This window comes from Gorilla gorilla, chromosome 11 (assembly GCF_029281585.2).
Source record: "Gorilla gorilla gorilla isolate KB3781 chromosome 11, NHGRI_mGorGor1-v2.1_pri, whole genome shotgun sequence".
In the NCBI taxonomy this organism is placed as follows: Eukaryota; Metazoa; Chordata; class Mammalia; order Primates; family Hominidae; genus Gorilla; species Gorilla gorilla.
The window spans coordinates 144131383-144156647 of NC_073235.2; the positions used below are offsets into that span (position 1 = coordinate 144131383).

At 50.6% G+C, this 25265-nt stretch overlaps 2 protein-coding genes across 6 annotated transcripts in view; both read left to right on the forward strand.

The window, feature by feature from the left end:
- Positions 1–25265, forward strand: part of FARP2 (FERM, ARH/RhoGEF and pleckstrin domain protein 2) — a 139931-nt gene that overhangs the window by 110539 nt on the left and 4127 nt on the right. For 2 of the 5 annotated variants that reach the window (XM_004033463.4, XM_063695435.1), the window contains exons 18-22: positions 1204–1441; positions 8587–8717; positions 17969–18037; positions 18744–18833; positions 24488–24570. In XM_004033463.4, coding sequence (XP_004033511.2) covers positions 1204–1441; positions 8587–8717; positions 17969–18037; positions 18744–18833; positions 24488–24570 — 611 coding nt within the window. Of the gene's footprint in view, positions 1–1203; positions 1442–8586; positions 8718–17968; positions 18038–18743; positions 18834–24236; positions 24571–25265 lie in introns of all 5 variants that reach the window. The other 3 variants (XM_055380008.2, XM_063695436.1, XR_008677573.2) reach the window with 2 other exon arrangements.
- On the forward strand, positions 12825–13965 carry LOC129532010 (BTB/POZ domain-containing protein KCTD5-like). Its single transcript, XM_055380010.2, has one exon. The coding sequence runs from the start codon at positions 12956–12958 to the stop codon at positions 13631–13633; it is 678 nt and encodes a 225-aa protein (XP_055235985.1). The 5' UTR covers positions 12825–12955; the 3' UTR covers positions 13634–13965.

Consider the following 25265-nt stretch of genomic DNA (forward strand, 5'->3'; position numbering starts at 1 on the left):
AATAAATAAATAAATAAAAATAATGTAACCCTTTAGCTGAGCGCAGTGGCTCACGCCTGTAATCCCAGCACTTTGGGAGGCTGAGGCAGATGGATCGCTTGAGTCCAGGAGTTTGAAACCAGCCTGGCCAACATAGCAAAACCCCATCTCTGCAAAAAATACAAAAATTAGCTGGGTGTGGTGGTGTGCGCCTGTGATCCCAGGTACTCAGGGGGCTGAAGCAGGAGGATTACCTGAGACCAGGGAGGTTGAGGCTGCAGTGAGCTATGATCGCACCACTGCACTTCAGCCTAGGTGACAGAGTGAGACCTTGTATCCAAACAAACAAACAAACAAAAAAACTTTAAGAGAATAGTTTAGTTTAATATGTCTGTGTAATACTCAGAATCCACATACATGTATACATGTGTTGTAAAATCATCAGATATGGGCCAGGCATGGTGGTTCAAACCTGTAATCCTAGCACTTTGGGAGGCTGAGATGGGTGGATTGCTTAAGCTCAGGAGTTTGAGACCAGCCTGGGCAACATGGTGAGACCCCCATCTCTACAAAAAATATTTAAAAAATGAGCCGGGCGTGGTAGCACATGCCTGTTCTTGCGGGGGGCTAAGGTGGGAGAATCACTTGAACCTGGGAGGCAGAGGTTGCAGTGAGCTAAGATCCCGCCACTGTACGCCAGCCTGGGCGACAGAGCTAGATCCAGTCTCAAAAAAAAAAAAAAAGTCAGGTGTGGTTATTCCCTCTGTCCAGTAACTGTGTCAGCACAACCGCTTAGTTCCACTCTTGAGAGAAGTTTCTGGAGCGAGCCCTAAGACTGGGCAGGACTCGAGTGGGCTTTGTTTAACCCCTGCCCTGCACTCCCTTACTGTGTCCCACGCAGCCAACTGCAGCCTTCCCATCCTCAATTCTTCATCTGTCCAGTGGGGAGATGGCCCTGGTCCACTCAGTGCATGTGATATGGGGCCGGTTAGTGGTGCATGTAGCAGTGAATTGGTGGAATGAGGTGCAGGTCACATGGCATCTGAGACGGGTTGAGATGCATTCCGTGGAGGCTAGAAAGCCTCCGCTGGCGCACGCTGGGCCACTGGTCCATTTGCCCTGTGGGGATTTCCAGCTGGCACCTGCCATCAAGGAAAACAGGCCAGTCTCCCCCTGGACTCCTACATCTCCTCACCTAAAGGCCCCACTCTTGCACCTCCACAGGAGTTTACCAGCTACTTCCAAAGACATGACGAGGTCCTAACAGAACTGGAAAAGGCTACCAAACGCTGTAAGAAGTTGGAGGCAGTGTACAAGGAGTTCGAGCTGCAGAAGGTCTGCTACTTGCCTCTCAACACGTTCCTGCTGAAGCCCATCCAGCGGCTGCTGCACTACCGCCTGCTGCTGCGCCGCCTATGTGGACATTACACCCCCGGGCACCATGACTACGCTGACTGCCATGGTGAGTGTGGGTGCGGCCCTGCATCTCGAGGATCAGCGTGCGTGGCTGGGAGGCAGGGGCGGCTTTGCTAGACCTGAAGACTTCCTTCACTGGGAAGCGCAGGAGTCCACCCCATTAGGGCCTGGACCACAATGGTTAGCATTGGCCCTGGCCTTCCTTCCCGTCTCCTCTGGCTGCTGGCAGAGGGCAGGTCCCAGGCTACACCAGGTCTCTGTCTATTCTGCTCCTCCACCCTCAGGCAAGGCCCTGCCCATCTCCACGTCTGAGCAGTGCAGGGAATGACTCTGATTGCCCTGCAGGGGTCACAGGGCATGCTCCTGCTGGGGACCCCACAGCCCCTACAAGTGCACTGGGGAATGGGGTGCAACCCCCAGAGCAACCTGCTGCCTATGGATGTTTCTGTCCTGGAGGCCTTGGCTCTAAAACATACAAAAGATTGGGCCAAGGTGACCTGTTAGAAGTTTTTAACATAGACAGCCTTTGTAATTTTTGATGTTTATTAAAGGGATAAAAGAGTAAACTCTGACCTTTTTAACCTAAAAATAGGATTTCTAATTTTATTGTAAATTTAGTCCCCTTTTCTGAGATGACTCAGGCATGAGGGGAACATTGCTCTAATGGGGACCTATTCTAATGGGGATGTGTCCTGATGGGAACTTTATGCTTATCAGGAGGTTTTTTGTTTTTGTTTTTGTTTATGTTTATGGTTTTTTTTTGTTTGTTTGTTTTTTTGTTGAGACGGAGTTTCATTCTTGTCGCCCACGCTGGAGTTCAATGGTGTGATCTTGGCTTACTGCAATCTCCACTTCCCGGGTTCAAGTGATTCTCCTGCCTCAGCCTCCCAAGTAGCCGGTATTACAGGCGCCCGCCACCACACCCAGCTAATTTTTGTATTTTTAGTAGAGATAGGGTTTCACCGTGTTGGCCAGGCTGGTCTCGAACTCCTGACCTCGTGATCCACCTGCCTCGACCTCCCAAAGTGCTGGGATTACAGGTGTGAGCCACCACATGAGGAGGTTTTTACAAGTAAATTTTATCATTGTCATTAAAAATAGATGAAAAAATACTTAGCATTTCCTCTAGCTGGTTTCCCATAGCCATGAATAGATATAAATAAGGATGCTTTCTGATTAGCAAGAAATAGAATGGATCATACAATGTTGACGATTCTCTTTCTTTTCATTCTAAAAGAAAATGTTGCATGTTTGTTAAAAAGGAGAAGGACAAAATTATAGAAAACATTTTCAAACATTTTAAGGAAAACATGACATAACCACACCATGTTTAAAATGTTTCTCATTGTCAGTCATTATACCACAGTAGTTAGGTAGGCAGAGTGCTGGAGCAGAGGGTGGCCTGGGCCCGGGCCACCAGGGAAGCCATGCCATGGAGAAGACTGGGGCCCAGGTTCTGGCCACATCTACCATGTGCTTGAGGTACATAGGACTTTGGAGGGATTCCTGTACCTCACAACATGACAGGTTTCTCATCAGTAAAATGTATAGACTGGTGCAAAACCTCTGTGAAGCTGTTTGTGAAAGTGCTTTGAAGTTGTCAACTCAACAGAACACTGATAACCATCAGCCTCCCTGGGTTTGCTTCAGACCTCAGCCATCTCTGAAGCGCAGTGAGAGCCCAGTCGATGAAACATTCTCAGCTGACACTATGGCAGGCTCCTTTCCCTCCATGACCCCACTCTCCAAATGTGGGACACAGGAATGCTTGTCAAGAAGGGCCTTCTTGGAAAATGGCCTTTGGTGTGCAAATGTTACCAGCCTCTTGGTCTTCCTGAGAACTTGAATAGAATTCTCTTGGACAAAAGGGAGTACATTTGTTGGGGCTGGCAGAAGCCAGCCTTGCAATTTTATTTATCCTTCATTTTGATGAGAGTTTCCAAGGGTGCTGGATGTTAAGTGTATGTTGTTGATCCATTCTATCATGCACCTGCTCTGCCTACTGCTGTGGGGGAACCTGTTCTGAGGGGGACCCTTTTCTGAGGGGACTCAGTTACGAGGGGACATGGCTCTCAGGGGGTCCTGTTCTGATGGGGATGCGCTCTGAAGGGATCTTGGACGGAGGGGGACCCAATTCTGAGGGGACCCTGTTCTAAGAACACTGCTCTGAGGAGATTCTATTCTAAGGGGACCATGGTTGGAGGAGGACTCTGTTCTGAAGGGGACAGTGTTCTGAGGGGGGACTCTGTTTTGAGGGAAACACTACTCTAAGAAAACCTTCTTCTGAGGGGGACCCTTTTTTGAGGGGGACACTGTTCTGAGGGGACTCAGTTATGAGGGAGACACTGCTCTCAGGGGGTCCTGTTCTGATGGGGATCTTGGACTGAGGAGGACCCTGCTCTGAGGGAGGGGTCCATACTCTGAGGAGACTCTATTCTGTGGGGACCCTGTTCCTAGGAGTATACTGTGCTGTGGGGACTCTGCTCTCAGGTGGATGCTGCTCTCAGGGGACCCTGTTCTGAAGAGATGCTGTTCGCAGGGGGATGCTCTGAGAGGACCTTGTTTTGAGGAGACCCTATTCAGAGGGGGACCCTGTTCTGGGTGCTCACTACCCTGAGGGAACTCTGATGTGAGGGGAATGTTATTCTGGGGGGGACACTACCCTGAGGGGATCTCGTTCTAAGTGGGGAATAGTGTCATGGGGGAACATGTTCTGAGGAGGATGCTGTTCTGAAGGGGACCCTGTTCTGTGGGGGATTCTGCTCTGAGAAGGACCCTGTTCTGAGGAGGATTCTGTTCTGAGGGGTCTCTCTTCTGACGGGGGTCCTGTTCTGAGGGGGATGTTCTTCTGAGGGGACCCTGTTATAACGGGATGCCGTTCTGAGGGGACCCTGTTCTGCGGGGAATACTGTTCTGAGGGGGATGCTGTTGTGAAGGGACACTATTCTGAGGGGATGCTGATCTGAGGGGACCCTGTTTGGTGGGGATCCTGTTCTGTGGAAACCCTGTTCTGAGGGGGATGCTGTTCTAAGGGGACCCTTTTCTACAGGGGATTTGATTCTGTGAGGACCGTGTTCTGTGGGGACCCTGTTCTGTGAGGACCCTGTTCTGTTGGGAACCTGTTTTGTAGTGAGCATGTTTTGATGGTGATCCTGTTCTGAGGGGACCCTATTCTGAAGGGATCCTGTTCTGAGGGGCCCCTGTTCTGTGGGGATTCTGTTCTGTGGAGACCCTATTCTGAGGGGAGTGATGTTTTGAAGGGACCCTGTTTTTAGGGGGATCCTGTTCTGAGGGGGATGCTGTTCTGTGGGGACCCTGTTCTGAGGGGGATCCTGTTCTGAGCGGGATCCTGTTCTAAGAGGACACTTCTGAGGGGAATGCTGTTCTGAGTGGATTCTGTTCTGCGGTGACCCTGTTCTGAAGGGACCCTGGTCTGAGGGAGATGCTGTTCTCAGGGGACCCTGTTCTGTGGGGATTCTGTTCTGAAGGGATCCTGTTCTGGGGGCATCCTGTTCTGTGGGGGATGCTTTTCTCAAAGGACCCTGTTCTGAGAAGACCCTGTTCTGAGGGGGATGCTCTTCTGAGGGGACCCTGTTCTATAGGGATCCTGTTCCGAGAGGACCCTGTTCTGAGGGGGATGCTGTTCTGAGGGGACCATGTTTTGTGCGGATTCTGTTCAGAAGGGATCTTTTTCTGTGGGGGATCCTGTTCTGTCAGGACCCTGTTCTGTGGAGCATCATTTTCTGTGGGGATTCTGTTCTGTAGAGATTCTGTTTATGGGGACTCTGTTCTGTGGGGATTCTGTTCTGAGGGAGACCCTGATCTGACGGATCCTGTTTTGAGGGGGACACGGTTCTGAGTGGACCCTGTTCTGAGCAGGATGCTGTTCTGAGGGGAACGTGTTCTGAGGGAGATTCTGTTCTGTGGGGACCCTGTTTGAAGGGGGATTCTGTTCGAAGAGGACCCTGTTCTATGGGGTATCCTGTTCTGTCAGGACCCTGTTCTGAGGAGGATTCTGTTCTGTGGGGACCCTGTTTGAAGGGGGATTCTGTTTGAAGGAGACCCTGTTCTATGGGGTATCCTGTTCTGTCAGGACCCTGTTCTGAGGAGGATTCTGTTCTGTGGGGACCCTGTTCTGTGGGGACCCTGTTCTGTGGGGAACTTTTTCTATGGGGATGCTGTTCTGAGGGGATGCTATTCTGAATGTGATGCTGTTCTGCGGGGACCCTGTTCTGAGAGGGATCCTGTTCTGAGGGGACCCTCTTTTGAGGGGGATGCTGTTCTGAGGGGACCCTATTCTGAGGGGGATGCTATTCTGAGAGGACCCTGTTCTGAAGGGATCCTTTTCTGTGGGGACCCTGTTCTGAGGGGGATGCTGCTGTATGTGGCCTCTGTTCCAAGGGTGCTGCAGTTCTGAGGGGACCCTGTTGTGAGGGCATTATATTCTCTGGGGACCCTGTTCTGAGGTGGACGCTGTTCTGTGGGGATCCTGTTCTATGAGGACCCTTTTTCTGAGGGGACTCTGTTCTGTGGGGGATTCTGTTCTGTGGGCATCCTGTTCTGTGTGGATTCTGTTCTGTGAGGACCCTTTTCTAAGGGGACCCTGTTCTGTGGTGACCCTGCTCTATAGGGACCCTGTTCTGAGGGGACCCTTTTCTGAGTGAGATGCTGTTCTGAAGGTACCCTCTTCTGAGGGGACCATGTTCCAAGAGGACCCTGTTCTGTGGCAGATGCTATTCTGTGGGGGCCATGTTCTGAGGGGGACCCTTTTCTGAGGGACCCTGTTCTGCAGGGGGCACTACTCTGTGGAGACCCTGTTCTGTGGGTTCTGTGGAGAATGTCAAGGCAGGTCAGGTGATGTATAGAATCATTATCATGCCATCAGGTCCAAAATGTGTCCTGAGCTTCCAGCAGCTGCCAATCCCTACCGAGGTGCAGCACAGTGTCCATGTGGCAGTCAGGCTCCCAGCCCTGCACTCTGTGGACTCAGCATTTGAGGGCAGGGTGGCACTGGTGCTCTTTGAGTGGACTCAAGCAGCCATGCAGCAAATGGACATGGCGTGATGAGTCTCTGCCTGGCATGATGTCTGGAAGGAGGGGCTCAGACCCAAGTGCTTGAGGGATGGCCAGCCTGGGAGAGCCAGGGGATGGGGGCAGGAGCTTAGAAATCTGCACAGAGCAATAGGGTTGGTAGCTGCCAAGACCTATGCTGGCTTCACTGAAGTTCTTCCTCATTTTCAGTGTCATGCAGGTGTCATTGACAGAAAGTGAATTTTGTCAGTCAATTTTCTTTGTCAATGATGATCTCTTCACATACTTCATTCTTTTCTGACTTTATCCTCTGAAAGCTGTAAGGGGCTGTTGTCACCCCCACTGGAAAGGATAGAGCTGCAGGCCGGGCGCGGTGGCTCACGCCTGTAATCCCAGCACTTTGGGAGGCCGAGGCCGGCAGATCACGAGGTCAGGAGATCGAGACCATCCTAGCTAACACGGTGAAACCCCATCTCTACTAAAAATACAAAAAATTAGCCGGGCGTGGTGGCAGGTGCCTGTAGTCCCAGCTACTCGGGAGGCTGAGGCAGGAGAATGGCATGAACCCGGGAGGCGGAGCTTGCAGTGAGCCGAGATGGTGCCACTGCACTCCAGCCTGGGCGACAGAGCACAGAGCGAGATTCCGTCTCAAAAAAAAAAAAGATAGAGCTGGAACAGTCAGGTGACTTCATGCTAACAAATCTGCCCAGGGCTAGAGCTGAGCACTGGGCAGTGCTGGGTGAGGGGTGTGGACCTTGTCATGGAGAAGCTTTGTGGCCAGGAAATAAGAGGGAGTCATGATAGAAACAAGGGAGAAGGTGGCTGGGCATGGTGGGTCACGCTTATAATCTCAGCATTTTGGGAGGCCAAGGTGAGTAGATCATCTGACATCAGGAGTGGGAGACCAGCCTGGCCAACATGGTGAAACCCTGTCTCTACTAAAAATACAAAAAATTAGCCAGGCGTTGTGGCGGGCATCTGTAGTCCCTGCTACTCAGGAGGCTGAGGCACAAGAGTTGCTTGAACTTGAGAGGCGGAGGTTTCAGTGAGCCAAGATCGTGCCACTGCACTCCAGCCTGGGAGACAGAGTGAGACCCTGTCTCTAATAATAATAATAATAATAATAATTAATAAATAAATAAATAGAAAGAAGGGGGAAAGTGGTCCCCATGAGTGATTCCAGCAAGGAGGATGCCGACCCTGTGCTCCAGGCATCATCAGAGGTGGGAGCAGGCTCAGCTACGCTACGCCACCACTCTCAGCATGGCCTCAGAGCTGGGCAGACCACTCTTAGTATAACTTTGTGTTTTAAGTTTCCTGTCCAGATTATAAACTTTCTCTTATCTTTGCTTGAACTATAAGATTAGCATCTGTTCCTGGTTAAAAGAGAAAGTTACAGTTGCTTTGAAGGTGCAAATCATTTAGCCTTTAAAGTACAATAAATCATTTTCCTTTAAGAGCAAATACTGCCTTACCCATAACATTAAATGGTTATTTACAAAGCCTATCCTCTTTGCCAAACCAGAATATGGGCTGGCCAACAGTTTGGGTTGAACAACCTGAAGGCTTCAGGGGTATCTGCAGGAGCAGGAGCCTGGTGGCTGCACATAGTAGGCAGCAGTTCTATAAGTCCTATAAGGCAGGGGTCCCCAGTGCCCACGGCTATGGACTAGTACCAGTCCAGTCCATAGCCTGTTAGGAACCAGGCCACACGGCAGGAGGTGAGTGGCGGGCAAGTGAAGCTTCTCTGTATTTACAGCCACTCCCCATTGCTTGCATTACCACCTGAGCTCCTCCTCATGTCAGATCAGCAGCAACATTAGATTCTCATGGGAGCACAAACCCTATTGTGAACTGCGCATGTGGGGGATCTAGTTTGTGTGCTCCTTGTGAGAATCTAACAAATGCCTGATGATCTGAGGTGGAACAGTTTCATCCCCAAACCATTCCCACCACCTCTGGTCTGTGGAAAAATTGTCTTCCGTGAAACCCATCCCTGGTACCAAAAAGGTTGGGGACCGCTGCTATAAGGAGTCGAGTAGGATGTACCTCTAATTAGAACTGCCTTTTAGAATGCTGGTTCCTGTCACAAGGTGGTGGGTGGAGGGTGCTGTGCACACCACTGCCTGTACACCTGTACTGAGGGGTCTCTCCACACAGACGCCCTGAAAGCCATCACAGAGGTGACCACCACACTACAGCACATTCTCATCCGGCTGGAGAACCTGCAGAAGCTAACGGAGCTGCAGCGGGACCTGGTGGGTGTAGAGAACCTCATTGCTCCTGGGAGGGTGAGTGACCTTGCTCTGGGAATGTTTTTTGAGCTACTTTGTTTTTTTAATTGAGATATAATTTACATACCACAAAAGTCACCATTTTAAAATGTATAATTTTGGCCAGGCACAGTGGCTCATACCTGTAATCCGAATATTTTGGGAGGCTGAGGTGGGAGGATCGCTTGAGCCCAGGAGTTCAAGACCAGACTGAGCAACACAGGGAAACCCCGTTTCTATGAATTAAAAAAAAAAAAAAAAAAAAAAAAGAATTGCCGGGTGTGGTGGCGCACACCTGTGGTCCCAGCTACTCATGAGACTGAGATGGGAGGATCGCTTGAGCCAAGGAGGTCGAGGCTGGAGTAAGCCCTGATCACAGCACTGCACTCCAGCCTGACAACAGAGCAAGACCCTGTCTCTGTTAAAAATGAGTAAATACGGCCAGGCACAGTGGCTCACGCCTGTAATCCCAGCACTTTGGGAGGCCAAGGCAGACAGATCACCTGAGGTCGGGAGTTCGAGACCAGCCAGACCAACATGGAGAAACCCTGTCTCTACTAAAAATACAAAAAATTAGCAGGGCGTGGTGGCACATGCCTGTAATCCCAGCTACGCAGGAGGCTGAGGTAGGAGAATCACTTGAACCCGGGAGGCGGAGGTTGCAGTGAACCAAGATCACGCCATTGCACTCTAGCCTGGGTAACATGAGCGAAACTCCGTCTCAAAATAAAATAAATAAAATAAAATACATACATATATACATACATACACACATACATACATACAAAAAATATATAATTGAGTGGGTTTTAGTATCTTCACAAGGTTATGTAGCCATCAATGTCGAATTCAGAACATTTTCATCACCCCAAAATGAAACCCCCACACCGATTAACAGTCACTTCCCATCACTATTTTGAAGGGAACCCTGTTCTCAGGGGACTCTGTTCTGAGGTAACCCTGTTCTGGGTGGGGATGCTGTTCTGTGGGGACCTCGTTCTGCTCCCTAACCCCTGGCAACCACTGATCTGCTTTCTGTCTCTAAGGAGTTACTTGTCTGGGCATTTCATAGAAATGGTATCATACATTAATGTGGCCTCTTGTGACTCTTCTTTCACTCAGAATAATCTTTTCAAGGTTCATTCATGTTCCTTTTTTTTTTTTTTTTTTGAGACAGAGTCTTGCTCTGTCACCAGGCTGGGGTGCAGTGACGCGATCTTGGCTCACTGCAACCTCCGCCTCCCAGGTTCAAGTGATTCTCCTGCCTCAGCCTCCCAAGTAGCTGGGACTACAGGCACATACCACTATGCCCAGCTAATTTTTGTATTTTTATCAGAGACAGGGTTTCACCATGTTGGCCAGGATGGTCTCAAGCTCTTGACCTTGTGATCCACCCGCCTTGGCCTCCCAAAGTGCTGGGATTACAGGCATGAGCCACCGTGCCCGGCCTTATGTTCCTTTTTGTGGCTGAATCATACTCCATCATGCATGTATCACATGTCTCTCCACTCATCTGATGGACACTGGGTTATTTCCACTTCTTGGCTGTTACGAATAGTGCTGCTGTGGACATTCATGTACAAGTTTTGTGTGGACTTACGTTTTCAGTTTTGAGTATATACCATATACAGGGTCATATGGTAATTCCATGTTTAACATTTTGAGGAACTGCCAAACTGTTTTCCAAAGTGACTGAACCACTTTTCATTCCCACCAACTCGTATGAGACTTCCAGTTTCTCACATCATGTGTCACTTTTTGGTTCTAGCCATTTTAGTGAGTGTGTAATGCTGTCTTGTGTGGTTACAATTTGTATTTCCCTGATAGCTAATGATATTGAGCATCTTTTCATGTGCTTATTGGCCATTTGTAGGCCTTTTTTGGAGAAATGTCTATTCAAATCGTTTGCCCACCTTTTATTTTATTCAGAAATTGTAAAGAACTCTTAAAACCCAATAGTAAAAAGACAACCTGTTGAGTTTTAGGAGTTCTTTATATATTCTGAATGCTAGACCTTTATCAGACTATGATTTGCAAACATTTTCTCCCATTGTGTGGGTTGTCTTTTCACTGTCTTGATGTGGCCTTCATTTACAACACGAAAGGTTTTAATTTATCTATTTTTTTTCTTTAGTTGCTTGTGTCTTAGATGTTATATCTAAGAAACTATTGTCAGCCAAGTGTAGCAGTGCACACCTGTAGTCCTAGCTACTCGGGAGGCTAAGGTAGGAGCATTGCTTGAGCCCAGGAGTTCAAGGTTGCAGTGAGCTATGATCCCACCACTGCACTTTAGCCTGGACAACAGAGTGAGACCCTGTCTCAGAAAAAAAGGAATTAGACTTTTAGAAGGCCAAACTCGTCCCTGTCCCTCTCCCTCTCCCTCTCCCTCTCCCCTTTCCACGGGCTCCCTCTCCCTCTCCCCTTTCCACGGTCTCCCTCTCATGCCGAGCCGAAGCTGGACTGTGCTGCTGCCATCTCGGCTCACTGCAACCTCCCTGCCTGATTCTCCTGTCTCAGCCTGCCGAGTGCCTGCGATTGCAGGCGCGCGCCGCCACGCCTGACTGGTTTTCGAATTTTTTTGGTGGAGACGGGGTTTCGCTGTGTGGGCCGGGCTGGTCTCCAGCTCCTAACTGCGAGTGATGCGCCAGCCTCGGCCTCCCAAGGTGCCGGGATTGCAGACGGAGTCTCGTTAACTCAGTGCTCAATGGCGCCCAGGCTGGAGTGCAGTGGCGTGATTTCGGCTCGCTACAACCTCCACCTCCCAGCCGCCTGCCTTGGCCCCCCAAAGTGTGGAGATTGCAGCCTCTGCCTGGCTGCCACCCCGTCTGGGAAGTGAGGAGCGTCTCTGCCTGGCTGCCCATCGTCTGGGATGTGAGGAGCCCCTCTGCCTGGCTGCCCAGTCTGGGAAGTGAGGAGCTCCTCTTCCCAGCCGTCATCCCACCTGGGAAGTGAGGAGTGCCTCTTCCTGGCCGCCATCCCATCTAGGAAGTGAGGAGCGTCTCTGCCCGGCCGCCCATCGTCTGAGATGTGGGGAGCGCCTCTGCCCCGCCACCCATCGTCTGAGATGTGGGGAGCACCTCTGCCCGGCCGCAACCCCGTCTGGGAGGTGAAGAGCGTCTCTGCCCGGCCGCCCCGTCTGAGAAGTGAGGAGCGCCTCGGCCCGGCCGCGACCCCGTCTGGGAGGTGAAGAGTGTCTCTGCCCGGCCGCCCCGTCTGAGAAGTGAGGAGACCCTCCGCCCGGCAGCCGCCCCGTCTGAGAAGTGAGGAGCCCCTCCGCCCAGCTGCCACCCCGTCTGGGAAGTGAGGAGCGTCTCCGCCCGGCAGCCACCCCGTCTGGGAGGGAGGTGGGGGTCAGCCCCCGCCAGGCCAGCCACCCCATCCGGGAGGGAGGTGGGGGGCTCAGCCCCCCGCCCGGTCAGCCGCCCCGTCCGGGAGGGAGGTGGTGGGGTCAGCCCCCCGCCCGGCCAGCCGCCCCATCCGGGAGGTGAGGGGCGCCTCTGCCCGGCCGCCCCTACTGGGAAGTGAGGAGCCCCTCTGCCCGGCCAGCCGCCCCATCCGGGAGGGAGGTGGGGGTGTCAGCCCCCCGCCTGGCCAGCCGCCCCGTCCGGGAGGGAGGTGGGGGGTCAGCCCCCCGCCCGGCCAGCCGCCCCGTCCGGGAGGTGAGGGGCGCCTCTGCCTGGCCGCCCCCACTGGGAAGTGAGGAGCCCCTCTGCCCAGCCACCACCCCGTCTAGGAGGTGTACCCAACAGCTCATTGAGAACGGGCCATGATGACAATGGCGGTTTTGTGGAATAGAAAAGGGGGCAAGGTGGGGAAAAGATTGAGAAATCGGAAGGTTGCTGTGTCTGTGTAGAAAGAAGTAGATATGGGAGACTTTTTATTTTGTTCTGTACTAAGAAAAATTCTTCTGCCTTGGGATCCTGTTGATCTATGACCTTACCCCCAACCCTGTGCTCTCTGAAACATGTGCTGTGTCCACTCAGGGTTAAATGGATTAAGGGCGGTGCAAGATGTGCTTTGTTAAACAGATGCTTGAAGGCAGCATGCTCGTTAAGAGCCATCACCACTCCCTAATCTCAAGTACCCAGGGACACAAACACTGCGGAAGGCCGCAGGGTCCTCTGCCTAGGAAAACCAGAGAACTTTGTTCACTTGTCTGCTGACCTTCCCTCCACTACTGTCCTATGACCCTGCCAAATCCCCCTCTGCGAGAAACACCCAAGAATGATCAATAAAAAAAAAAAAAAAAGGAATTAATGCGAGCACTGCCACCTGCCTGGGGCAGCCTTAGGGCAGGGCTGGCGGGGGCGACCTGTGCTGCTGCAGTGCAAGACTCAGAGTGCCGTGGCCCAGCACCCGGTAGCTTGTCCAAATGGCTCTGGCTCAACATTGGTGGCACCTACTTTCTCACCACCCAGCAGATGCTGTGCCAGGACCTGAAATACTTCCTGTACTCCTTGTATCAGGCTAACCCCGACAAGGATGAAACTGTTGCCTATTTAATGGGCAGAGACCCCACCTATTTTGGGCCTGTGCTGAACTACCTGAGACGTGGCAAGCTGGTGATTAACAAAGACCTTGTGGAGGAAGGAGTGTTGGAAAAAGCAGAATTTTACAGTATCACTTCATTAATAAAACTTGTAAAGGACAAAATTAGAGAACAAGAGAGCAAAACATCACAGGTGCCCATGAAGCATGTGTACCACGTGCTTCAGTGTCAGGAGGAGGAACTCACACAGGTGGTGTCCACCATGTCCGACAGCTGGAAGTTTGAACAACTGGTCAGCAATGGCTCTTCTTACAACTATGGGAATGAAGATCAGGCCAAGTTCCTCTATGTGGTGTCCAAGGAACTTCACAACACCCCATACAGTATGGCCAGTGAACCCAGCAAGAAGGCCAAGATTTTGCAAGAACAAGGTTCAAGGATGTGAGGGACACAGTATTGACAGCTGAAAAAATGATTTACTCTTTCCCGAGATGCAATGAACTACCATGTCCAGGAAGCTTGGCTGCGAGAAGGAACCTGCTTTTGATCATTTTTCTAGAGATCTGGGTGTGAATCCTTTTTGCTTCTGAGGTGGGTGGTGAGAGGCAGGTCCAGCTGTCCAAGGCCAGGTGTCCCCAAGGGGAGGAGCATGGCGGCCAGGTGGGTACTATCTCTTGAGGGGGGCCAGAGACTGAGGCAGATGCTCCCAGTCAGCCCACTCAATCCCCGAAGATCATGTAAAGGACAGAGTTCTTGGTACTACACATAGTCTGTAAAAGCAGCCTGGGCTTCACTGGCAGGAAGCGGCCACGGCCTTATCGGCGTCCAGCACGCCGTGGCCTCTGGTCTGGCTGCCAGGCCTTAGTCTCAGTCAGGAGTCTGCTCTGCCTCCCAGGTGGGATCGCTGGTTGCTGTCAACCTCACAGAGCTCCTGACAAAGGTGGCTTCTGCATCATCACTACTTCCGAGCGCCGTTTCGAGGCCAGGCCTCTTTCTGACACAGGCTATGATCCTGCCTGACTCAGCCTGGGACAGTCAAGGCTTTTCAATTTGTATTTTCCAGGTGAGAGAACTTTGTACCCCTTTTCAGTGTGGATAGACTCCCCAGTGTTTATACTCTGGAAGTGTCCACAAGGATTGCTGCATTCAGACTGATCTGTTTCAACCCGTTAGCGTGAGGTAGCAGTGTTGCCTTGTCCCCCACTCTGCAGGCTCACGGGGGAGCTGGTGCCTGTCAGTGCCATGTCGCACCTGGCGTAGAGGTTGGGCTGGAAGCCTGTCTGCTGGCTTCTGGAGCTGAAAGTCTGGATCACAGTGAAAATTCAAGATGTTTATGGAGCATCACAAATGCCTTTCTCTCACCACTCTCTCATTTTCTTTGTATAACTGTGCAGCCTTTCTGGGATGTTTGGGACTTCAGTCGACCTTCCTGGGCTCCACCCAACATGACATGGGAGCTGATGGGATTCTTTTAGAAACCACTGCCCACATGCTTTGAAAACAGACCTTTCTCAGCTGGTTGTAGGGACCTGTCAGAGTCTGGGGACCTGGGGTGCAGGGCATGCTCCAAGCTCTTTGTTTCTGGAACTCCAGCTTCCCAAGGGGCACTGTGCAGACTGACCACCAGCTGCCCATGTGCAGGTCAGAGACTCTGACACTGTCTGGTTTCCAGTGCTTCTGGAGACTTCTTGCCTAGGCCTCATCTTCTTCTTTGCCAATAACCTGATTAACCAAGTTCTCCAGCATTAGGACTTACCACCTCCTCTTTGTAAGGTCTCTTGTATGCTGTTAAATGTTTGGCTTAGACAATTTATAAAAGCCTTTCTAGAGGGCAGACTTAGCCATGGGATGACCTGTCCTCCCCAGCAGAGCTCGGGAGGAAGGCAGCCACTGTGGGCCCTCAGGGTGTACTCTCTGGGGAGCTGCTGGCCCCTTAGCATTGTTTGATTTTTGACCTTGATACAATAGATAGGCTTGTGTTGTGTTTTTTTTTTTAATTTAAAGATATTAAGACAATTCACTAAAATTTATTCTAAGGGGATATTTATACTTTTATACTTTTTTAGGTATGGTATTTTATCAGCTTATAGTTGAATGCCTAAGTTTCCCCTGAAAATAGCAAACAAAATTGTGTATTTATGAAAAAAAAGAAAGGAAGAAAGAAAGAAAGCCTAACCCAGGGTATGAAGATTTACCCTTCTGTTTCTTTTCTTCTAATAGTTTTATGTTTTACCTCTTCCATTTAGATCTTTGATCCATTTTGAGTTAGTTTTTGTGTATAGTGGAAGGTAGGAGTCCAACTTCATTCCTTTGCATGTGGATGTCCAGTTTTCCCAGCACCATTGACTGAATTGTCTGTCGTGTAACCCTTGTAGAAGTTCAGTGGGGGCTGGGCATAGTGGCTCAAGCCTATAGTCCCAGCACTTTGGGAGGCCACGGCAGAAGGATCACTTGAGGCCAGGAGATTGAGACTAGCCTGGGCAACATAGTGATACCTTGTCTCTACCAAAAAAAAAAAAAAATTTCCTGGCATGGTGGCACACACCTGTGGTCCCAGCTACCCAGGAGGCTGAGGCAAGTGGATCACTTGAGCCCAGGAGGTCAAGGCTAGAGTGAGCCGTGATCGTACCACTGCACTCCAGCCTAGGCAACAGCGAAAACAAAAACAAAAAAATAAATGGACTGTAAACATATGGATTTATTTCTGGACTCTTGATTCTATCCCATGGTCTATATGTCCATTGGGCCAGTTACTTTCTGTCACTAGTGCTTTTTGCTTTGAACTCAATACTCTCAACATAAAAAATTGTTTTAAAAATTACATGGAGATGTTTCCTGTCTCTGCACACACATGTTCATTGAAGCATGTGTATGAATCATGTTCTGTGTTAGCCTTGTTAGAAGAAGGTATTGAAAATGTGGAACTGCAAGCTTGGAGAAATGAATTAGCCTGTAATATACAGGAAACCTTCCCCACTTCGGGAGCCTGGGCTTTGATCGGGTGCTAGGACAACCACTCTTTCATTTCTCTCCTTGGCTGCATAGCTTTGAGCTGTTGCTGCTGGCTGGGAACTCCTGGAAGTAGGGCTCATGTTACATACTGTTATTTCTCCTAGTAACCTCTGTGCAGGGTCTTATAGATGGTGGCCCAGGGGACTGTCACTGGGTCTTATAGATGGTGGCCCAGGGAACTGTCAATGAAAAGACAATTGAGAGTGGCTACGTAGGCAAAGGTATAGGCTCTTGAGCCATGCATCAAACTCAGGCTCTCCACACTTCCCATGTGGCCTGGGCAGGCTGCGCCCCCTCTCTGAGGCAGGAGGTCTTGAGGATGAACAGGGAATCTATGTCAGCTGCTCAGCCCTGGGCCTTGCATGAAGTAGATGCTGTGCAAATTCAAATAATAATTTGTCATTATTAGTCAAAATCTCTAAAGTCATGTCTGGATAGCCCAGAATTTCTTGTCTTCCTGAGTTAAATATGTGTGTCAGTCAACAGACAGAAACCATGCCAGTTATTTGAGCAGAGGATGTAATAGCAAGGATTGTTAACCAGGTATAAAGTTGATGAGGTGCCAAAGGGTAAAAAGAACTGTGAAGTGTCAGGGAGGTGGCAGAACTGTGAGCCACAGGTACTACCCTAGGGCTGGGGAACAAATTTGACAGCTTGGTCAAAGGCCCACGGTGCTGAGCCTCACAGCTGGCAGCGGGGCCAGTGCATGGTGGAGAAGGCGCCCCGTGGGTCTGGGACGCACATCCTGTGAGGGAGCTCTGGAGAGGGGGCTGCTGCTTAGCCAGTGCTGGGGTCTCTGAGGGTGATGCTGCTGCCTGTGGCTGGAAGGAACGGCCACTCCCAGGGCCAAGCAATTGCCAGCAGCTCACAGGGACCTCAGCGTGCGGTCTCCAGGGCTCCCTGTCATGCCCCTGCGGCCTCTCAGAGTAGGGCTAGGAGGCAGATGTGGAGTGAGAGCCACAAGCTTAGTTACCGGCCCCATCCAGTTAACGCAAATGCATCCATATGACCACCTTCTTCATTGTGTGGGGTGGACGTTTCTGTTTGGGCTGGTTTTTCATCCTGCGTTTCTGTGAGGATTATCTGTGTAGTGTGCTCCTCCTTCTGCCTTCACGCAGTATGTTGGGACTGCTCACACTAGCAGGCCCCAGCACATTCTCCGGACACCTGCTGCTCCTCCTGTTTGTCTGAAAGGAACAGATGGTGGAAGGGCTCCAGAGCAGTCCAGGTTAGGAATCTGAGGGGCTCCCAGGACTCTCGCTTACCCTATCTGCACAGGTGTCTGATACTGGCAGGATTCTTTTTTCTTATCTAATGCCCTGTGGTGGGGCGGGGTGGTGCTAATTTGAATACCTAGGAGAACCCTCCTTTCCTCCTCCCATTCTCGAACCTGCTCCTGTCCAATTTTTTCAAAGCTGATCTCAGATGACATCTTTGTGGCTGAACCTTCCAGAAGCTTCTCCTCAGCAAGAACAATACTCCGGGCTCTACCTCTTGGTTGTGTCAGGGCTCCAGGGCTCCTAGCCCAGAGCAGGTGCTCAGTAGATGGTTTGAGGACTGAATTTGTTGGCACCAAGACAGGACCTGGTGACCAAGGGCACTGCTGAGGGTAGAGGAGCCCCATTGGGAGGCCCCACTAGAGGACCCTCACTGGGAGGAGCCAGAGGAGCACAAGCGGCCACAAGGCTATTCCTGACCCTCAGCCCGGCTAGTGCATCCGCCAGCTGCCCTCAGCCCGCTGAAAGGGGACTCTGTCTCTGTCTTTCAGGAGTTCATCCGTGAGGGCTGCCTTCACAAGCTCACCAAGAAGGGCCTGCAGCAGAGGATGTTCTTTCTGGTAGGTTCTCTCCCCACTCAAGCTGTGCTTCCCCCCGAGGGGGATGGGCAGCAGTTCTGTTAGGGACATCGCCTGCAGCGGCAGCCCATTGGCCTCTGGGTAGTTTAGCACTTGGAAGCTTTGGTCCAGGTGGGTAGCGTTGGAGTCAGACAGGGCCAGGGGAGGGTCAGAGTGGGAAGAAGCAGAAAACAGCTTCCCCACCCACCCCAGGGCCAGCCTCCTTCTTCATTCCAGGTTCTGAGCACCTGACTATGGGACAAACAGAAGCCAAAAGATTGTAAAGTCCACATACATGTGGCTGCGAGAAGGTGCTACTGATGGCCCAGTGGCCAGTCGGGGCAGTTTCACTGTTGGCTCAGAAGCCCCTCCCAGCATGTCCTTGTTCCTACCAGTTAGTGGGTTCCAGCCTGAAACATGTGGATGAGGAGGTAACTGAATCAGCACCAGCCAGAATTCCTTACTGCCTCCAGCTTCTCAGCCAAGCTAGCTGGGAGCTGACCCAGCAGATGCACTGGTTCCTGTGGCCCTTTCCTGCCTCTGGTCAAAAACGACCAAATGAATGAATAAAAGTCCCCTTTCTGCCAAAAATCTCCAGCAAGCTGCATAGATCTGATGTCCACATGATGAGCAGCCAGAGTCTAAGTTGGTCTGACTATTAAGACACTTGTTTGTGAAGTTCATGGATGTAAAGCTTGCTGCTTCTCAGTTCTCAGATATGTTGCTGTACACAAGCAAAGGAGTTGCAGGGACCAGCCACTTCCAGATCCGGGGCCTCCTTCCCCTCCGAGGCATGCTGGTGAGTGGTCTTGCACCCTGCCTGGGATTTCCACGTGGTGCTGGGCTGGGCCCCACCTACCTCTCTCCTGCAGAGGCGAATCCTTACCCAGCAACACTGAGAGCAGCACCTGCTGAGTATTTGGCCGCACTGGGAGCAGCACCTGCTGGGCATTTCTTGTTGGTTGTTTCTGACCCTCATGGTCATTGTTGTTATTGATGCTCAAACTGCCCTGTCTCTAGTCCATGGTTCCCTTCTAGGGAAACCTGGACTCAGCCTGTGGTCTCTGTCAGCACCTGGCAGGACAAGGCCTGCTCCCCGCAAGCTTAGAGTCAGCCTCTGCAGCGGCATCTTCCTCAGGCTGTGCCACCTGTGTGACATCCATGCCAGCCCTCTGTCCCATGTAGGCACATGCCTGGGATGGGAACAGAAATTCCTCATTTTAGCATGATCCAGTTCATCAACGTTGTCCTTTGTGGTTAGTGCTTTTTGTGTTCAATAGAAATCCTGTTCTCAGGTCGTGGGGAGACTTTCATGCAGCTCTAGAGGCTATGTCCACTTGCCCTGAGCGTGTCCCTGCACTAGGCCTAGAACGGTACAGATAGGTAGCCAAGTCCAGGACTTGCCATAAGGATGTGCCATTCGTCCAGGACACCACGTCACAGTGACTGTCTCTCCCCATGGGCCTGCCAGGCCTCCTGACCAGGGCGCCAAGGACAGGGGCTCTAATCCCCAGCTCTGCCCTATCCCTCTTGGCTTATTTGCCTTGACTACAGTGCTACAGTGGTCCTCCCTCCCTCCTTGTGATCCTCCCTGTCAGTGATCTTCTCTCCTTGAGATCCTCCCTTCTTGTAATCTTCCCTCCCTGGGGTCCTCCCTCCCTCCCCAAGGTCCTTCCTCACTCCCTGTGGTCTTCCCTCTCTGGTATCTTTCCTCCCTGTAGTCCTCCCTCCCTGGGATCCTCCTTTCCTAGGATATTCCCTCCCTAGAGTCCTCCCTCCCTCCCTGGGATCTTCCCTTCCTGGGATCTTCCCTCATTCCCTGGGATCTTCCCTTCCTAGGATCTTCCCTCCCTCTCTGGCATCTTCCCTCCCTGTGGTCCTCCCTCCCTGGGATCCTCCTTTCCTAGGATCTTCCCTCCCTAGAGTCCTCCCTTCCTCCCTGGGATCTTCCCTCCATCGGCTTCTCCCTCCCTCCCTGAGGTCCTCCCTCACTCCCTGTGATCTCCCCTTCCTGGGATCTTCCCTCCCTGGGGTCCTCATTCCCTAGGATCTTCCCTTCCTGGGGTCCTCCCTTGCTCCCTGTAGTCCTCTCTCCCTGGGATATTCCCTCCCTGGAGTCCTCCCTCCCTGAGGTCCTCCCTCACTCCCTGTGATCTTCCCTTCCTGGGATCTCCCTCCCTGGGGTCCTCCTTCCCTAGGATCTTCCCTTCCTGGGGTCCTCCTTTGCTCCCTGTGGTCCTCCCTCCCTGGGATTTTCCCTCCCCATGGTCTTCCTCCCCCAGGGCCCTCCCCCAGTAGGGTCCTCCTTCCCTGAGATCCTCTCTCCCTGGGTTCCTCCCTCCCTGGAGTCCTTCCTTCCCCAGTGGGGTCCTCCCTCCCTGGGGTCCTCTTTCCCTGTTCTTTCTTCAAGGGTCTTGTCCCTCTGCACTGCCTCCTCCTGACAATGAGCACCAAAACCCTCAGGCAGGTGTTTGTAAAATTTAATTCCACTTTTCAGGCCCTTAGCAAGAAGAGGTCAGTTTGAATTAGCTCATCTGCCACCACTGGAAGCAGACCCCATTTGTTTTAAAGTATACTTTTAAAAATTACACCTTTATTATAGAAAAAAATAATTGAAAGTATAAGATAGAAATCACTCATCACTGGCCAGGCACTGTGGCTCACGCCTGTAATGCCAGCACTTTAGGAGGTCAAGATGGTAGGATCGCTTGAAGCTGAGAGTTTGAGACCTGCCTGGGGAACATGGCGAAGCCAAATCTCCAAAAATCTTTTTTTTTTTTTTTTTTTAAATTAGCTGAGCAAAAGTGGTGTGTGCCTGTAGTCCCAGCTACTTGGGAGGCTGAGGTGGGAGAATCACTTAAGCCCAGGAGGTCAAGGCTGTAGTGAGCCGTGATTGTACCACTGCACTCCAGCCCCAGTGACAGAGTGAGACCTCGTCTCAAAAAAAAAAAAAAAAAAAAAAACCCACAGAAAAAAGAAACAAGAAAAATAACTCTATCATCATTGTACCCACTCAGCAGTGATGGCTGCAGGCATCTGCTGCACGGTTGCCATCACCCACGGGCTGTTTTATCAGGACACTGGTTTTCCTTTCCTTTCATGGCAGCCCCAGTTCACTTAACTAGTCACCTGTCACTGGACGCTTGGCTGTGGCTGGTTGTTGAGGACTGTAACATTGTTGGGTCTCTGTCTTTCTGCACATCCTTAATTATGTCCTTCAGATCAATTCCAAAATGTAGATTTGTCTGAGCAAAGGTGTTTACGGCCTTGGGCACTCCTGCTAAATTGCTGTTGGAGCACCTGCGCCAGCTGACCTTCCCACCTGCAGGAGCTAGGTCTAAACATGCATCTTTCCCTCCACCATGGAAAGTGCTAGGCACCTGTCTCTCTTACTCTTCCCAAGTGGGTAAGGTAAGCAGCCCCATCGTTTCACTTTGCATCCCTGTGGACTGTCGGTGAGGCCAGCCTGGTCCCTGTGTCCTGGCATTCCATGCTTTTCCTCTCAGGAATCACTCAGCGTGCTGGTCACTCTGGTCTCCATTGGTCTGTGAGTTTTTTGTACACATTAGTGAAATGTTTATGTGATAAAAATGCTCACCAACACTATTAAGTCACAAATTATTTTCTCAGTAACTGCTTTTTACTTTGCCTACAATTTAGTTTTACCTTGTAGAATTTAAACTCCATCTTCATGGGTTCTGTTTCTCTTACTCTAGAATGGCATCTGGCACATATAGGGAACCCAGCAAATGCTTGTTGAAGGTGTGAATTGAAACAGACACTCCTCAACTTATGATGGGGCTATGTCCTGATAAACCCATTGTAAGAGGAAAATAGCATAGTCAAAAATGCATTTAACAGGGCACGGTGGCTCACGTCTGTAATCCCAGCACTTTGGGAGGCTGAGGTGGGTGAATCACCTAAGGTCAGGAGTTTAAGACCAGCCTGGCCAACAGGGTGAAACCCTGTCTCTACTAAAAATACAAAAATTAGCCAGGCGTGGTGGTGGGCACCTGTAGTCCCAACTACTCAGGAGGCTAAGCACAAGAATCACTTGAACCTGGGAGGCGGAGGTTGCAGTGAGCCGAGATCACACCACTGCACTCCAGCCTGGGTGACAGAGCAAGACTCCCTCTCAAAAAAAAAAAAGAAAGAAAGAAAAGAAAATGCATTTAATACACTTAACCTCTCTGATGTCATAGCTTAGCCTAGTCTACTCTATTTTTTTTTTTTTTTTTGAGATGGAATCTCGCTCTGTCGCCCAGGCTGGAGTGCAGTGGTGCCATCTTGGCTCACTACAAGCTCCACCTCCTGGGTTCACGCCATTCTCCTACCTCAGCCTCCTGAGTAGCTGGGACTACAGACGCCCGCCACCATGCCTGGCTAATTTTTTGTATTTTTTAGTAGAGACGGGGTTTCACCGTGTTAGGCAGGATGGTCTCGATCTCCTGACCTCATGATCCGCCCGCCTCGGCCTCCCAAAGTGCTGGGATTACAGGCGTGAGCCAGCCTAGCCTACTCTAAATGTGCTCAGAACATACATTAGCTTACAGTTGGGCAAAATCATCTAATATGAAGCCTATTTTATAACAAAGTGTTGAATATCTCACATAATTTATTGAATACCAAACTGGAAGTGAAAAACAGAATGGTTGTATGGGCACTTGAAGTTCAGTTTCTACTGAATGCTTATCACTTTCACACCATCATAAAGTTGAAAAATCAGGGCCTATCAGGGTCAGCTCTGGCTGTCTTTTCCTTGAGGGTTTCTATCCTTTGTATGGGCTCAGGAAGTTCCCATACACCTTTTAATGGCACCTTTTAATGGTTTCAGTTTTCTCATTTAATTAATCTCCCTAGAATTTGTTTATTACTTTTTTGGGGTTTTTTTTGTTTTGTTTTGTTTTTTTGTTTGTTTGTTTTTTTGAGATGGAGTCTTGCTCTGTCTCCCAGGCTGGAGTGCCCAGGCACGATCTTGGCTCACTGCAAACTCCGCCTCCCGGGTTCACACCATTCTCCTGCCTCAGCCTCCCAAGTAGCTGGGACTACAGGTGGCTAATTTTTTGTATTTTTAGTAGAGACGGGGTTTCACTGTGTTAGCCAGGATGGTCTCGATCTCCTGACCTTGTGATCTTCCCGCCTCTGCCTCCCAAAGTGCTGGGATTACAGGTGTGAGCCACCGTGCCTGGCCTAGAATTTGTTTTGATAGATATTAGATTGAGATGTAACATTTCTCCCCATTATTTGTTGAATCCTTCATTTTCTCACTGATCTCAGACTTTATCAAATGGAAGCCTTTGTCTTTGCACTCGAGTTCTTTCTGGGCATTCTGCTCCATTCCTGTCTGTCCAGCATCAGTCCACCCTCTCTCATTAGTGGTGTCATATGAGATAGTCACTGTTTGGTGAACACATTCCATCCCTTATTCTGCCTCCTTTTAAAAAAGGTTCTTTGCTATTCTCAAGCATTTAATTCTTCCAAGTAATCTTCTAAGTCATTGGACAAATTCCTTCCAAAAACACCATGGAGATTTCAGTTGAAATTGCATTAAATTTTTGTGTTAACTTACGGGAAGACTAACATCTGGACAATGTTTTGCCTGCCCTTGCTTATGTTGATTCAGATTTTTGATGTCCAGTGAGAGGCTTGGTTGGTGTATCAGGCTCTGCACAGGGAAGCTGTCCATTCTGTGGAGTTGTTGGTAACTGGCTGGTCCTGGGGACAGAGAACTGGCCCTCGTTCCTGACTGTTAAGGGAAGGATGATGGCTCTTGGCTTGAAAAGATCATCTTTATCATGTTAACACAGTTTCCTTCTGTTTCTAAGAGGTATTATCAGAAATAACACCTTGGATTTTGGCAAAGGCATTTTCAGCATGTAGAGAATTAATTTCCCTTTTTCTCTTTGACTTCTGATAGGATGAATGTTATCAATCAGCTTTCTAATGCCAAACGATCCTTGCATTCCCCAAACAACCTTACTTGATCATGGGACAATTCCTTGTTACATGCTTTTAGATTAGATTTGGTAATATTTTATTTTGGAATTATTTCATCTAACTACTTAAAATTAAAATTAATCCACAGTGGGTTTTCTTTGAATCTAGCTCTGTTAGGTTTTGGTCTTTGGTTCATAAATGAATTGTCCAACTCCCTTTTGGATAATCAAAATGCTCAACATTTTTTCCTTTGCTTGATTTTCAGCTAATAGTGCTGGACCCCCCGGTGAGTATTTGGGTGCCCTCTGGCCCATGGCTCACCCCCTGGGGTGCAGCTGCCATGGCGCAGGGATACCAGTGTCCTCCTTGGCCTCTTGTAGAGTCTGTGTGCACTTGGACAGCACTGGGCTTCCAAGCCCCACCTAGCATTGCCAGCAGTCACCTTGTGTCCTGCTCAGGCTTAGGCTGTCAGTTCCTTCTTGGCCACAAAACTTGGACCGTTTCTCCCACCCACAGGTGGAAGAAAGTGATAACGAGTGGTCTGTTCCACACTGTTTCACCATCTACGCGGCTCAGAAAACAATCGTGGTGGCAGCCAGGTAAGGGTCTTCCATGTCTCCATCCTGAGCAGCCCTGGATGGAGGGGTGGGGACTTCCTCGCCATGAGCCTCTGAGTCCTCTGAGCTGTGAGGGGCCATGTAGCCTCAGAGGGTTGTGCCCCCTTTGACTGAGCTCTGCTTCCAAGTCACACAACCAAAGGAGCAGCCTCGCCCTTGTCAGGGGCAGGGCTGCTTGCCAACCTGACAACACCCCACAAGTGGCAGGCCCCAGTGCTGTGGAGCCACTCCCTCTGCCCTCCGGTTCACAGTGCCTCCAAAGACAGGATGGGTGAGTGGGCAGGCTCCTGTGGTCTCCCAGGGCGCAGGCGCTTCCCCAACCCTCACGTCAAGAAGTGCCAGCAGCTAGTGGTCAAAGCCCCAACAGGGCAGCTTACACCCAGCCCAGCCAAACACTGCCTCCCAGTCCCATTGTGGTATAGACTCACATGAGGCAGCCCAGACTCACACATGGCACAGAATCAAGTGGAAACAGCTCCCTCCTCCCCAGATAAGATCAACAGAAGGATGACACTGAGCTCATTTGGCGGCCAGGATGCAGGGGTCCCTGCATGGTCACCAGCACCACACTGTGCTCTGTGAGGAGCCTCAGCTCTGACTCTGCAGCGCCCTGGCCAGCATCAGAGCACAGGGCACTCAGTTCCCACCAGGAGATGCTCACTTAATCGTGAACCAGG

Bases quoted from the DNA above. Each gene is read 5' to 3' on its own strand.
- LOC129532010 (XM_055380010.2), top strand. From the start codon at position 12,956: ATGCGAGCACTGCCACCTGCCTGGGGCAGCCTTAGGGCAGGGCTGGCG.